We start from the raw sequence: 12,451 nt of genomic DNA, 5'->3' as shown, positions 1-12,451 counted from the left end.
CGGCCTCAGCCTGGTGGCACCGGGCTGCACTCTGGCTGGCTGGCATCGGGCTGGCTGGCTGGCGTTGGGCTGGCTGCGGCCTGTTGGCTGCTAATCAGGCTAGAGGTTGGATGGCTGGTTGTACATGGGCTTGTTGACTGGTCAGGCTGAGCTGGTGGATTTCCCGGGCTGGCTGCCTGCCCACGGATGGGGTGCTTCCTTATGGTTGGCAGTGATTTGGGTATCACAGGGGTCCCTTATGGGCTCTTGGCTCCCTGACAGCTGGCAGGGGCGCTGAGCATGGGATGAGCTGCTGCCCCTGCTGGGTCTCATCAGCAGCTGCATAGCCGGTGTCCATGGTGTGAGGCCAGCTCCCAGACCACAGAGCCCGGCACCCTCTGCTCCCTCAGAGCTCAACGGCCTCCCCCAGCACCTTCCTCCCTGGACACAAAGTCCCTGTTGCAGGGAGCCCCTGCCTTCAGACAGTGGTGACACTGGGCTGCCACAGCTCAGGGCTGGGAGGGAAGTGCCCCGTGGCCACTTCTCGTCCTTGGCTGGGCACCCAGGAAGCTGGGCAGGGTCCCGGCCTCCACAGTGCGGCTGGCTGTGTGGACAGGAAGCCTCTAGTGTCTGGTCTCGGAGCAGCTATCCCCCCACCCCGGCACCCACAGGGGGATGCGGGAGCCCGGGCGCTCGCCTGTGCCATCCACTTGCCTTGGCGGGGTTGTTCTTGGGGTTTCCAGCATGTGGTTGGTGCATTACAAACCACATTTGGGTCATGAGCTGATGGAGAAAAGACAGCGGTCGGGCACGGGCCAGCATCTCCTCCAAGCCCTCCCAGAGGTGCAGAGGCTCCCGCCTGGCCTCTACAAGGTCGCCAGCATGGCGGAGCTGGACACAAGTGCGGGGACGTTGGCGGCCCATCGGGCATCCCTAGCTGTCCTCTCCCTACCAGCCAGGCCCTTACCTCAGAGATGCCAGAGTCCGGCACGGTACGGAAGAGAGACTGGCGATAGCAGGGGCTGATGGTGGACAGGAAGGGCGGCAGGTCGTACTCGAAGAGGCCCTCCCCGAAGAACTGGTCAAACAGCCGGCTGGGGTAGAAGGGCCCCAGCGCGCGCTTGAACCAGGGGTGTTGGATAGTCACGTCCATGTCCACTTCGGCTGTGGGGAACGGAGGCAGGCGACGCGTCTGTCGGTCGGGCAGGGGCCTCAGGCAGCACAGTGCTCAGCCGGGGAGCCGGCCCTCCCTATATCCGACCGGAGAGAATGGAGGGATTAAGGGATTTCTCCAAAATGCCTGAGCTCAGGAAGGAGGCTGCGCTGTCAGCAGAGCCGCCGGGCCGCACACCCGCCTCCCCCAGCCTGCAGCTGCGCGGGGACAGAGGTCCCCAAGGAGCTCTGCCCCCACACCCACCACCGGGGGCCACGGTCCTGCTCACTTTGTCCCGAGTGGTCCTCACGGCCACTGCCCCTGTGGACGGCGCACTTGTAGCCCTGCTTCCCAGATGGGGAAACTGAGGCACTGAAGTTAGTTAGTCCCCGAGTCTCACAGCTGCTGGATGAGAGGACACCGTCTCTCAAAAGCAGAATTGCAGGCTGGGCGTGGTGGTGCACGCCTGTAACCTCAGCACTCAGGAGGCCGAGGCAGGAGGATCACCATGAGTTTAAGGACAACCTGGAGTACGTAGCAAGGTCGGGGCCAGCCTGGACTATATAGTGAGACCCTGCAAAAATAAAACAAAACTTTTTATTGACCGTGATGATTACGCATACTTACAAAAATCTCAAGGAAGACATGACATGAAAGCTAACAGGGGCTCAGGATGCCAGCACAATCCCCACTTTCTCGTGCTTGTCCGGGGTCTGTGTGCTTCCGGAAGGGGCCCGACTGGGCTCTGTGAGAGTAGGAGGCCCACATTCCCGGCTTCTTCTGTGCACTCTCCCTGGGACGCTGTCCCATGCCTTGGGCTCCACTCATGACCACGCCACACTCGCTGACCCGGCTCCTCTTGCTGGGTGTCTGATTCATCCATGTCCTTGGTCCACAGGGTCCAGTCAGCAACAAGGCCCGGCTGGGCTCAACTTCCCACCCTCCTGCCTCAGCCTCCCACGCCACTGTGGGCAGAGTTACACTGCTGCACATCCCCACAGCCTGCTGGTAGGTTTTGGCCTGCAGGACCCAGGCCATAAGAAGTCACTTGTCCCTCTCTGGGCCTCCTGGTTCCTCACCCAGCAGCCCCAGGTCACAGGGCGGGATGCATATGTGCCTGAGAGCACAGAAGGATCTGCCAGTCCCTCACCGGCCTCAGACTCGGAATAAGACTCATCTGTGAGGAGGACTGTACCCGACACATCTGGACTGGAACTGTGCTCAAAGTGGGATTTGGGGGTGCTCCCCATGCAGCGCCTCCTCACCCACGATGCCCAGCACTAAATCTTGGCCCCAGCCCTGCATTTTTGAGCACCAACTACGTGTGTGGCACTGGCCAAGGGATAAAGGGACTCTAAGGCAAGCTGGAGGTGGAGCTTGTGCTCTTTACGGTTTCTGAGGAGGTGTTTCTCAGTGTCAGGCAGCGACTTGTTAGGGTACAAGGAGAAAATGCTTTGGGGCAGCAGCTGCCTCTCCCACTCCGGGCCAGGCTCCCTCCAACATTGGCAGACTGCTGCCCCAGGGTTCCTCAGGGCCACCTCAGGAAGCAAACCCCAACGTGGCCCTTTTACAGACCTGGGAGGGGCTCCCTCCCACCGGCCTGGGTGCGTGCAGGGAGGGCTGTCCCAGGGCGAGCAGGTGTCCAACCACGGAGCCCCATGGGAAGCCTGGCTTTGTGCACGTGGATGTACTGTGTCCCTTCGGGATAGTTTCACCCTGCCTCACTGTGTGATTGTCCCAGCCGCCCAGGCTGTGAAACTCTGTCTGCATTCGGCACATGGGGAGCCGCCCAACCGCCCCACATGGCCCTGCGGAGGGTCAGTCACCCAGCTGAGGGGCAGACAGGCCCGGATGTGAGTCTGCCAGGCCCCTGCAGAGAAGTGTTACCTCAAAGCCCTGAGTCTGATGGGTGTCCCGGGGAACCAAACCAAGGTGCTGTGCCTGGGTGAGCCAGGGACAGGTGGTTGGTTCCCTGGGCTCCGCTGTGGTTCCTGGCCCTGTCTCTGTCCTAAAACAGGACTGGCCCTGGAGTCTTTCTTACTCCACACCCTCCGTCACTCCCCTGCCCCTTACACTGACCCCATGACTGTGCTGGGCCACCTGGATAACCCAGGTTTACCTTTCTACCTTAGGGTCAGTGACACTTTGTTTGTTTGGTCGAACTCGCGATCCTCCTGCCTCTGCCTCCAAGTGCCGGGATCACAGATGTGCGCTGTCACGCAGGGCCGCACTCCTTGGACCCTGTCTGCCTGAACACACTTGCAGGCAAAGTCCCCGCTTTTATAGAGTTGACAAACAAACTAGGCAGAGCACGCTGGCACTGTAAGCCCAGCACTCAAGAGGTGGAGTCAGGAGACTTGCCGTGAGTATGAGGCTATTCTGGGCTACAGTGAGTTCGAGGTCAGCCTGAAGTGCATAGCGAGACCCTGTCTCAAAAAGCCAGAAAATAAAGCCAACTGAAGTCGGGGTACTTCCCATGATCCCCCACTCTGTCAGTCTGAATGACATTAGCATGAAGAACACACCTCCTTTGCCCAGACTGAATTCTAGAGAACACCACCTAAATAACACGGCCCATTATTGAGTTGGGCACATTCTGTAACATGGCCACGAACACGGCCTTAGTGGACACTGAAAACTGAACCGCTGGGTGGGTACGAGGCAAGGTCCCTGCGGGCTTGCAGCCTAAGGCTTTCCTCCCCCTGCTTTAGTGCACCATCTTGTACCATGCATCTCCATCTAAAGACTCCGGACTTTCCATCTATGTTGGCTCAGTAAAGCTGCGCTTGCCTCCAGCCACCCTTCTGCGGCCCGCATGAGACCTGTCTAACTGTCATGCAGCCGCTTGGGAGGCTGAGGCAGGAGGATCGCAAGTTCAAGTCCAGCCTGTCTCAAAAGAAAAAATAACAAAGGGCTGGGAATGTAGCTCAGTGTGAAGGCCCTCGGTTGAATCCGAAAAAAAAAAAAGGCAGGGGGACCATGGGAGAGCGAAAGCTGTAAGAACCACCTTCCTCAACCCTGCCGGGCTCAGGAGAAAGGGTCTTCACCGCTCCCCACTCATCTACGGAAGCTGATGAGGGCTTTCGGCGCTCAGTGCACTCCCTGTTGGCCCCGAGAATACTCACCAGCAGCACACGCAGGTTATGCTCCTAACCCTGTCCTCCAAGTTCCCCCCAAACAGCTCACTCGTATTACACTTGCATCCCCTGGTTTATCAGTAGTTTTGAAAACTAGACATGATTCTACTCCTAGCGTGCTCCCTCTCTCTCTTTTACTCCAGCCCTTGTGCTTGCGAGGCAGTCAGTGGAACCACTGAGCTACATCCGTGGCCCTGCGTTCTTTTTTTTAGTCATATGTTTCCAGTTACAAAATACAGCAATTTTCTATTGTGGAAAATTGAGCAAATGCTGGCAGCAAGTTTCACTTTTTTGTGTTTTTTGTCTGTTTTGTTTGATTTTTTATTTTTTGAGACAAAGTCTTAGTATGTAATGCAGGCTGGCCTCAAACTCATGGGGATCCCCCTGCGTCAGCCTCCCACATGCTGGGATTACAGGCACTTGCCACCACCGCTGGCTCTGCACTTTTTCTTTCTGAACAAGAAATGTTAACCCAGCCTACCGGTCATACAGCAGCACTCCCACATTTATCTGGGGTTTTGTCTTCTGCAGTTTTAGTTACTTGTCATGAACCATGGTCCAAAGATGTGATGAAAACTTCCAGAAATATTTTATTTTTTCTTATTTTGGTTTTTCGTTTTATTTTGTTTTGGTTTTGTTGGTTTTTTGAGACAGAGTGTCGCTCTGTGGTTCAGGCTGCCCTTGAACTCACTGTAGAGTCCAAGAGGGCTTTGAACTTGCTGGGATCCTCCTGCCTCAGCCTCCCACACGCTGGGATTACAGGCATGCGCAACACGCCCAGCAAATTCATCTGATTTTAAATGCTCTTGTGAAGCACGCTCCCCTTCATCCCAGCTGGGATACAAATCACTCCTGGGTCCACGCTGTGTCCTCTCCCTGTCCCTTAGTCACTTAGCAGCCACCGGTGAGCAGCTCACAGGGCTGCGCTCCAGTGACACTCGCTGGGTAATAACAGCCTCAAAGCTAGAGAGTGGCAGGACGCCCCAGAGAAGCCAGGAAGTGCTTACTTGCAATGAAAAGGTTGGAATTTCTTGCTGAACAAGGAAAGAACAAAATAGTATCCGGGAATTGCTGAGACTCTCTAGTGGGGGGAAACTGTGCAGCCATCAGGAAGGAAAAGGAAGTTGGTGCTGCCTCACGACAGACAGCACAGCTTCCTGCCACCGTGACGGCGGAGACTACAGCGTCCAGTGCTGTCCACGACTGGGGCACCCGCTGGGGCGGGAACAGCCTGCCGCCCAAGGGAGGAAAGGCGGTGCCTGGCCACAGCTTCTTCTGATTGTTCATTGTTTTACAGGAGGCATCGAGAAAACCCTAACTGCACGATCACACTGAAAATAACGACCCTGCAGGACGGCGCTGGGGGACAGAGCCGCCGTGGGGTCAGTGCAGTCCGCCGAGTGCTGTGCGTGTGTCTCTGCTGTCTCTGTTGTGGGATGGGGGACACACGGCTCCCGGGTCCCTCTCCGTCCCCGGCTTTCCCCTGTCCTCAGCATATTCCATCCCCGATGTGCCCAGCGTGCCCCAGCCTCCCAAAGGTGACACCGGCCACGCAGAGGATTCCCAGGGCGCCAGTAGTCTGCCTCCCCGACAAAGCCCAGCGCCCGATTTTCCACTCCAGGGCCCCCGAGGCGGGTGACGGGCATTGTGCAGGGCCACAGGAATGCGTCCACTAAGCCCGGCTGGCCTCTCGGTCAGCGGGTCAGCGGGGCCAGGGCTGGCAGCCACCTCAGGTCCTGAAGGAAGGGGCCGGGTCCCCTCGCGCCCCTACAGGACAAAGCCCCGGGCCTCACGCCGGCCAGGACCCCACAGAGTGAGGGTTCCAGTCACCTGCAGGAATCAGAGGGGTCTCTGCTCCCTGTGCACACCCCAAGGTCACAGCCGGGCGGCACCCAGTTCCCGCCCTCCCGCGCTGGCCGCACTTGGTCATGGAGCATTCCTGCCAGGAAGTAAATAAAGTTCTGTCTCACTGAGTTTATTCTCATTACAAAGAAAATGTTCACCGTCTCATCGCTTTGGACCAAGATCAAGTGTAAAAGTGTTCACAGTCTTAAAGGTAGAAAATATGATCCGATGAATAGCTGTGGGGCCTCAGCCGGATTCAGCAGTTGCAGTGATCTTTTCCTGTGCACTGCTTGTCTCCGTGTTTCCTCGCTGCAGTAATTTAAACCAGGGCCCAGACACCGTGCCGTGGCCCTGTGTCCTTCAGATACCCTCTTAAAAGTGCTCACGGTTCCTCACGGAAGCAGGAGCTCCGAGACGCAGGCGACGAAGGAGGAGGAGAACTTTTTGACATTACCCAAAACCTACTCCTTTACCAAATAGACATGATTTTATTTCAACTCTGTTCCTTTCCCCCTGAACTTGGTGCCTCAAGCCTGTTATTCCAAGCCCTGGGCGGGACGGGGGTGGGGATCATGGCGAGCCGGAGGCCAGCCTGGGCTACAGAGGGAGACCCTGTCTCCAAAAACCAAAAAAAGAAAAGTTCTTTACTAACTGATTAGCTGGGCACGGTCCAGGCATGGCGGCACACGCCTGTAATCACAGTACTCAGGATTAGGCTGAGGCAGGAGGATTGCTGAGAAATCGAAGCTCTTCTGGGCTACACACTGAGGTCAAGGCCTGGACTACATAGTGAGACCCTGTCTTTTAAAAAAGTGGGTGGAACCAATTGATTTGTTAGAATTAAGACCCTGTCCCCCAAATCCACTCTGCTCTGATATTAGATGCCCTGTCCGAACACTCCTCCTGAACTACTGAAAAGGTTGAGCGAGCTCCTCTCTCCATCTGCTAACAGTGCACGAGGTGAACCATTGCGTGAGGTCCAGGCAGAACTGACTTACCTGGAATCTCTCCAGCTTAGTCCTCGCCTCAGCCCAGGTGGTCTAAATCAGGAGCCGGGGGCCTGGGTGTAGGTGCTTCCAGAAAGAGCAGGCAGCAGAGAGGGAGGCAAACCCTTACAGACTGCCTCTCAGAGTCCCCATGTCCTGACTCTGCCCGGCTCCTGGGGAACCCCGGCAGGTCAGCGCAGCCCGTCCTGTTTGGGACTGGAGGTTTCCGGCTGCTCAGTGAAGCAAGGAGTCTGGGTGCCCTTCTGGGATGGCCTTCTCCTCCTTCCTTACCTGGCTTTGAGGCATGGTCCAGCTGCCTCCTGGCGTGCAGCAGGGTGTGTTTTCTACCTTCCCCTTCTTTGGAAAAGTCTCTATAGAACGGAAACTATTCTCCCCGTTAGTTGGACGGGCCTGTCAAAGGCTGGGCCTGTTGCTCTCTTCCTGACCACAATTGTTTCTACCAATGTTGTTTTTCTTTTCATGGCTGTCAGATTTCCTGTTTCCTATTTTTCTTTCTTTCTTTCTTGAGTCAGTTGCAGCAAGTTGAACAAAACGTTTTAAATACTGCTTTGTGTAAGTGTTCGAGCATCCTGGCAAAGGTGGCTGGTTGTATACGCGAACTGAATCCGCTCTTTACTCTCCGCTGAGCGCCCTGAGCAACCCTGGGGTGGCGTCCCCGATCTCGTGTAACCGTTTTCCCCCATCAATCTTCCGGGTCTGTTCACTTTATCAGAATTCTGAAGAGCCAGCTACTGGCTTGTTGGTCCTCTCTCCCGTGAGTTCAATTTCATTGCCTTCATTTCTGACCGATCTTTCTCATTTTCTGTCTTCTGTTTTTTGGATTTGTTTATTTTGCTATCAATGCCCTTAACTTTCGCACAGTTGCTTTGCTGTTCCATTTGGCCTTCCCTTCGGCTCTAATGTTAGTATGTGAGAAGCAATGTCCCTTTCTCAATGGCCCGCACCCCACAAGTCCGAGGGACGAGCTCAGGCTCTGAGCAGCCACACACCATGCTTATGGGGTCGGAGACGGGCACTGGGTGGCACCAGGCCCATGACAGCCACCTTGTAATTCCAGGGTCCCTGCTCTCTGGCAAGTGCCCCTAAAGAGAGCCAAGAGCAGGTCACACCCGGGACTACCATGCCCCCCCACCCACACACACTGAGCCATTCAGTGCCTCTCCATCCACAGAGAAGGCAGGAGGGGCTGCACCTCCAAGATCGGTGGTCTTGCCTGCCACTGACTTGTGTCTTTGGTAAATAATGACATTTGTTAACTGCCTCCTTCTGCCATGAGACAGACTTCATCTCCACGTTCAAAACTCATGCTAGAACCAGGTGTGGTGGCACGCATGATCTCAGCACTTGGGAGGCTGAGGCGGGACGGTCCCTGCAAGTTCAAGGCCAGCCTGGGTTACACGGTGAGACCCTGTCTCAAAAAAAAATCGAGTTAGGCCAAAGTCCACGCCGCGCAGGTGTCAGCAGAGCCATGGGCACTGCCCAGGACCCTGGGGCTGAAGTGGTTCAGGAAGCCCGGTCCCTATTTAACAGTAAGAAGACCCAGCCCACCCCCTAGAATGCACTCACATTTCAGCTTCGTGGGGCACCAAACTCCTTTCACCGGTGGAGAAAAGTAAATGTCAGAAACATGACTATTCAGAAGCCATCCAGGAAGGCACGGAGCAGAGGCAGAAATGTCAATCTGCTCATTTCTCTCCCAGGTCTGCGCGTCTGCCGGGAAATCCTGGCACCCGCGCAGGGGATGATTACTGCCAGGCAGAAACCGTTTCTCAGGTTCCTTATGTGCTCATTTACATAGCTGGGAAGGACACGGGCCTGTGGCTTCTTCCAACCTGCCAGCACCACCCAGACCTGGCGCCCAGTCCGTCCCGGACCCCTCCCGCTGCAGTCCTCACCAGCTTCACCAGACGGGACCTCAGCCTCCATCCGCGTCCTGCCACCTGTTTCCTGATCGAGCTTGTCATCCGTGCGCTGTTGCCTTACACCTCGGCGCTTGAATATTCATACTCACCTTTAAAGTTCAGTTCCTCTTACTACGCTCCAGCTTGTTCCGCGACCAACAGTCCCCTCCCTGGCGCACGCTGGCGCCTTCCCTGCCAACGCCTCTCAATCCGTTCCTGGAGTGGATCGCCCCACACGTGCACTGTTTCTATTTTCTCATGGCTCCTGGTCACCGCCATTGCCGCAGAAGCTCACCTGCCTGTCTCTGGTCTCCTAGTTACAGGGGCCTCCCCACTCAGCTGAGGTTTTCGGCACCGACAGAGTTTCCACAGGAAAGTCGGGAAGCCCTGAACTCTTTTCCTGTCTTCACAGCGCAAGTAAAGCAAAGGTCACAAAAGGACAACTTTTAAAGTTGAAACACACTAGCTGGATGTCCACACGACTCCGGGGGCTGACGCGGGATGATCTCCAGGTTCGAACTTAGCAAGAGCCCATCTCAAAAGAAGAAAAAGTAAAGAAAGCGAGAGAGGTAGCTCAGTAGCCCTTGGATTCAATCCTTAGTACCACACACACACACACACACACACACACACACACACACACGCACACACGCCCCAGTGACCAGCAGAGGGACCACTGCTGGAACACTGTAATGTTTCCGATACCTTGGGTCAGGAAAATTTTTGCAGCAAATTCAATTTTGGCATCAAATTTACAGTAAGAAAAAAATATATTTCCTGTTGTCAGAGCTCTTTTTATTTTGGAACGGCAGATAAGGGTCTGTGGATCTGTCCTACCAAGTATCAAAGTGAAAGAGACCTGAGGTCCTCGAGCACCACAGCCTGGGAGGAGACAGAGCAGGGCAAGATGTCTGTGTGCTCAGGCCACTGGGAGCCACAGAGGGCCCAAAGGAAGTAATGAAATCAGATCTGCATCCTCCTGGAGCCCCATTTGTCACCTAGAAAGAGGTCACACAGCCTGGCATGGTGGGGCACATCTCTAATCCCAGCCACCCAGAAGGCTGAGACAGGAGGACTTCGAGTGTAAGCCCAGCCTGGGTAACTCTGCAAGACTCTGTCTCCAAATAAAGAAGTGAGAGGGGCTGGGGACGTAGCTTAGCACTCCCTGGCTTCGTCTCCCCAGGACCAGGAGAAAAGGAGGGAGGACGGTAGCATGGACGTCTGCTGCCTGAGCCAGGTGCTGAGGAGGAAGGAGGTAGAGACGGTTGAGAGGAACCACAGACTCACTATTGCTGCCTTGCAGGCTCAGAGCGGCGTGGGAACGCAGGAACTGCAAGCAGGAGAATCTGCCGAGGTACAAAGAATGCAGGAAGACAAAAGATTTACATGTACACTGCTAGACAGCAGTGAGTGAGTCCCACAGAGGACCACACGGGGTCAGGGCGAGACTGCAGCTCTTAGAAGCATGTGAGGCCAGCCACGGGGAAGAGCTCTGTGCGTTCCACACTCAAGTCACGCTCCCTGTACGTGTAGCACTCACGGGGCAGAGGAGCAGGCGGGGTTCCCTGGGACTACAGATAGACTCATTTTCTGCCTGCTCAGCGGCCGCAGGCGTGAGCGTTGGAAAACCAAGGAGGACCAGGTGAGCAGCTGCTGAAGGCTGCAGCAGAAGGTCCGGAAGTGGGCAGGGGAGCAAACGAGTTTCTCAAGTGCGGACGACTTTGCAAGCGTCCAGCAGACTGCTAAGTGGAGAGCTGCCTTTCCAGGTCGATCTTAGCCCCTGCCCCAGGGTCGGTCATCACAGGGCTGCCCCCACATATCAGGATGGGTGAACAGACAGGTAGACAGGCAGACAGGTGGTGAGAGGGACACATGGGTGGACAGTGCAGGTGGCCCTGGTCTGCTCTTCTACCCCAGCTCTGCTAACCACAGTAACTCCCTGTGAAAGCCTATTCGTCTGTTCAGCCCCGCTTTCCTCCCCTTGTTGTGCAGAGCAGAGCCCCGCCTCCAGCTTCCACCTCCCCGGCTGACGTCTTTCCTGGGGTGTCCATCTCTGGCCCAGCATCTGGCCTCGCCTTCTAGCCCAGGCCCTGCTCTTCCCAAGAAGCTTCCGGCTTGTTTGTCAGCCCCACAGCCCAGGTCGGGGAGGCCCTGCGGCCAACAGTGATGCCACCCTAACAGACAAAGTCATTCTTTTTTTTATCTTAATGACGTTTATTGGTACATTTTAGGTATACAATCCCCAGTTACATTCATCGTTGGGATCTTGTACCTTTACATGGCAGGTCTTGGTTCTCATTTTTCCCCATTCCCCAGCCCTCCCTTCACCCACTCCACCCATCCCTGTTCACAAAGACTTTATTTCCATGCTTTTCCTTTTTACATATTTTTCCATTTCCCTTTTTACCTTCCCCCTACCCCTTCCACTTCCTCTACTCTTTTAAACCTTTTCTGTCACACAATATCAATTATACATTTTGATCCTAATTTACACGTTTAGTTTTTCACACCAGAGAGGCTATTGAGTATACATTTGTCTTACTAATTTCATTTGAGTATGGCCTCAATGTGCATCTAGTTAGCTATAAATGTCTCTCGTTTCTCATTCTTTATGGCTGAGTAGTACTCCATTTTATAGAAAAACCACATCTTTATGCAGTCTCCAGTTGAAGGACAATTGGGCTGTTTCCAAGCTTTAGCTATCACAAACTGTGCCGCTATAAACATAAGTGAGCATATATCGCTGTGGTGTGTTTCTTTTAATTCTTTTGGGAGGATACCCAGCAGAGGAATTCCTGGGTCAGATGGGACCTCTAATCCTAGCTGTCTGAGGTATCTGCATACTGATTTCCGCAGTGGCTACACCAGTCTGCACTCCCACCAACACTCTCACAAAGTCCCTTAAGCCAAGATGACCCCACGGCCTGCCCAGTCAGGGCTCGGTGAGTGCAGAAAACGGGAGGACCTGGCTCTGTCCTTGTCTTGCTACCAAACCTTACAGGGCAATGGAGCTGGAAATCAGGAAGAGAACGACTACCTCATGGGGTAGAACCCCTCCCACGCAAGGGCCCCAAAACCAGACGGTCCCAGAAGCAGGCCCCTGCCCTCGAAACACGCCGCTGGGTGGCCTTGGGCGGCCCGCGGCAAATGTGCGGGGAGGGGTGGGGATAGCACCGGCAGGGGCGCGGGAAGCAGAGGGCAGAGGGGACACGGCTTGGGGGTCCTCCGGGTGGGGGACCTGGAACAAGGGGTGGTCCAGTACGACGGCGCGGGACTGGACGAGCGTAGCGCAGGCAAAGGTCGCCAGTAGGAGGCGCAGGTGAGCTCGAGCCCGGCAGGAGGAGCCTAAACCCGCACTGCGTCCCGCCCACGCGCACACAGCGCCTCTCCCGATTGGCCAGTGCCGCCACGTCGGGGCGGAGAGCGTCG

The 12,451-nt window shown here is 55.6% G+C and overlaps 1 protein-coding gene across 6 annotated transcripts in view; it reads right to left on the bottom strand.

The window, feature by feature from the left end:
* Cryaa (crystallin alpha A) overlaps window positions 1–8,725 on the bottom strand; it is a 10,254-nt gene extending 1,529 nt beyond the window's left edge. The window contains exons 1-5 of one of the 6 annotated variants that reach the window (XM_010636508.2): window positions 7,392–7,901; window positions 7,113–7,316; window positions 1,422–1,706; window positions 947–1,229; window positions 694–762 (exon numbers count right to left, since the gene is read on the bottom strand). In XM_010636508.2, coding sequence (XP_010634810.1) covers window positions 694–762; window positions 947–1,132 — 255 coding nt within the window. In that variant the 5' untranslated portion in view covers window positions 1,133–1,229; window positions 1,422–1,706; window positions 7,113–7,316; window positions 7,392–7,901. Of the gene's footprint in view, window positions 1–693; window positions 763–946; window positions 1,230–1,421; window positions 1,707–7,112; window positions 7,902–8,687 lie in introns of those variants that run through there. The other 5 variants (XM_010636509.2, XM_010636507.2, XM_010636511.2 and 2 more) reach the window with 5 other exon arrangements.
* Between the last annotated feature and the right edge of the window lie 3,726 nt (window positions 8,726–12,451).

Source organism: Fukomys damarensis, unplaced genomic scaffold (assembly GCF_012274545.1).
Source record: "Fukomys damarensis isolate Sample0158 unplaced genomic scaffold, DMR_v1.0_HiC HiC_scaffold_24, whole genome shotgun sequence".
NCBI lineage: Eukaryota > Metazoa > Chordata > Mammalia > Rodentia > Bathyergidae > Fukomys > Fukomys damarensis.
Note: the sequence above shows the minus strand (reverse complement) of the source record. Positions and strands in the feature narration are given on the sequence as shown.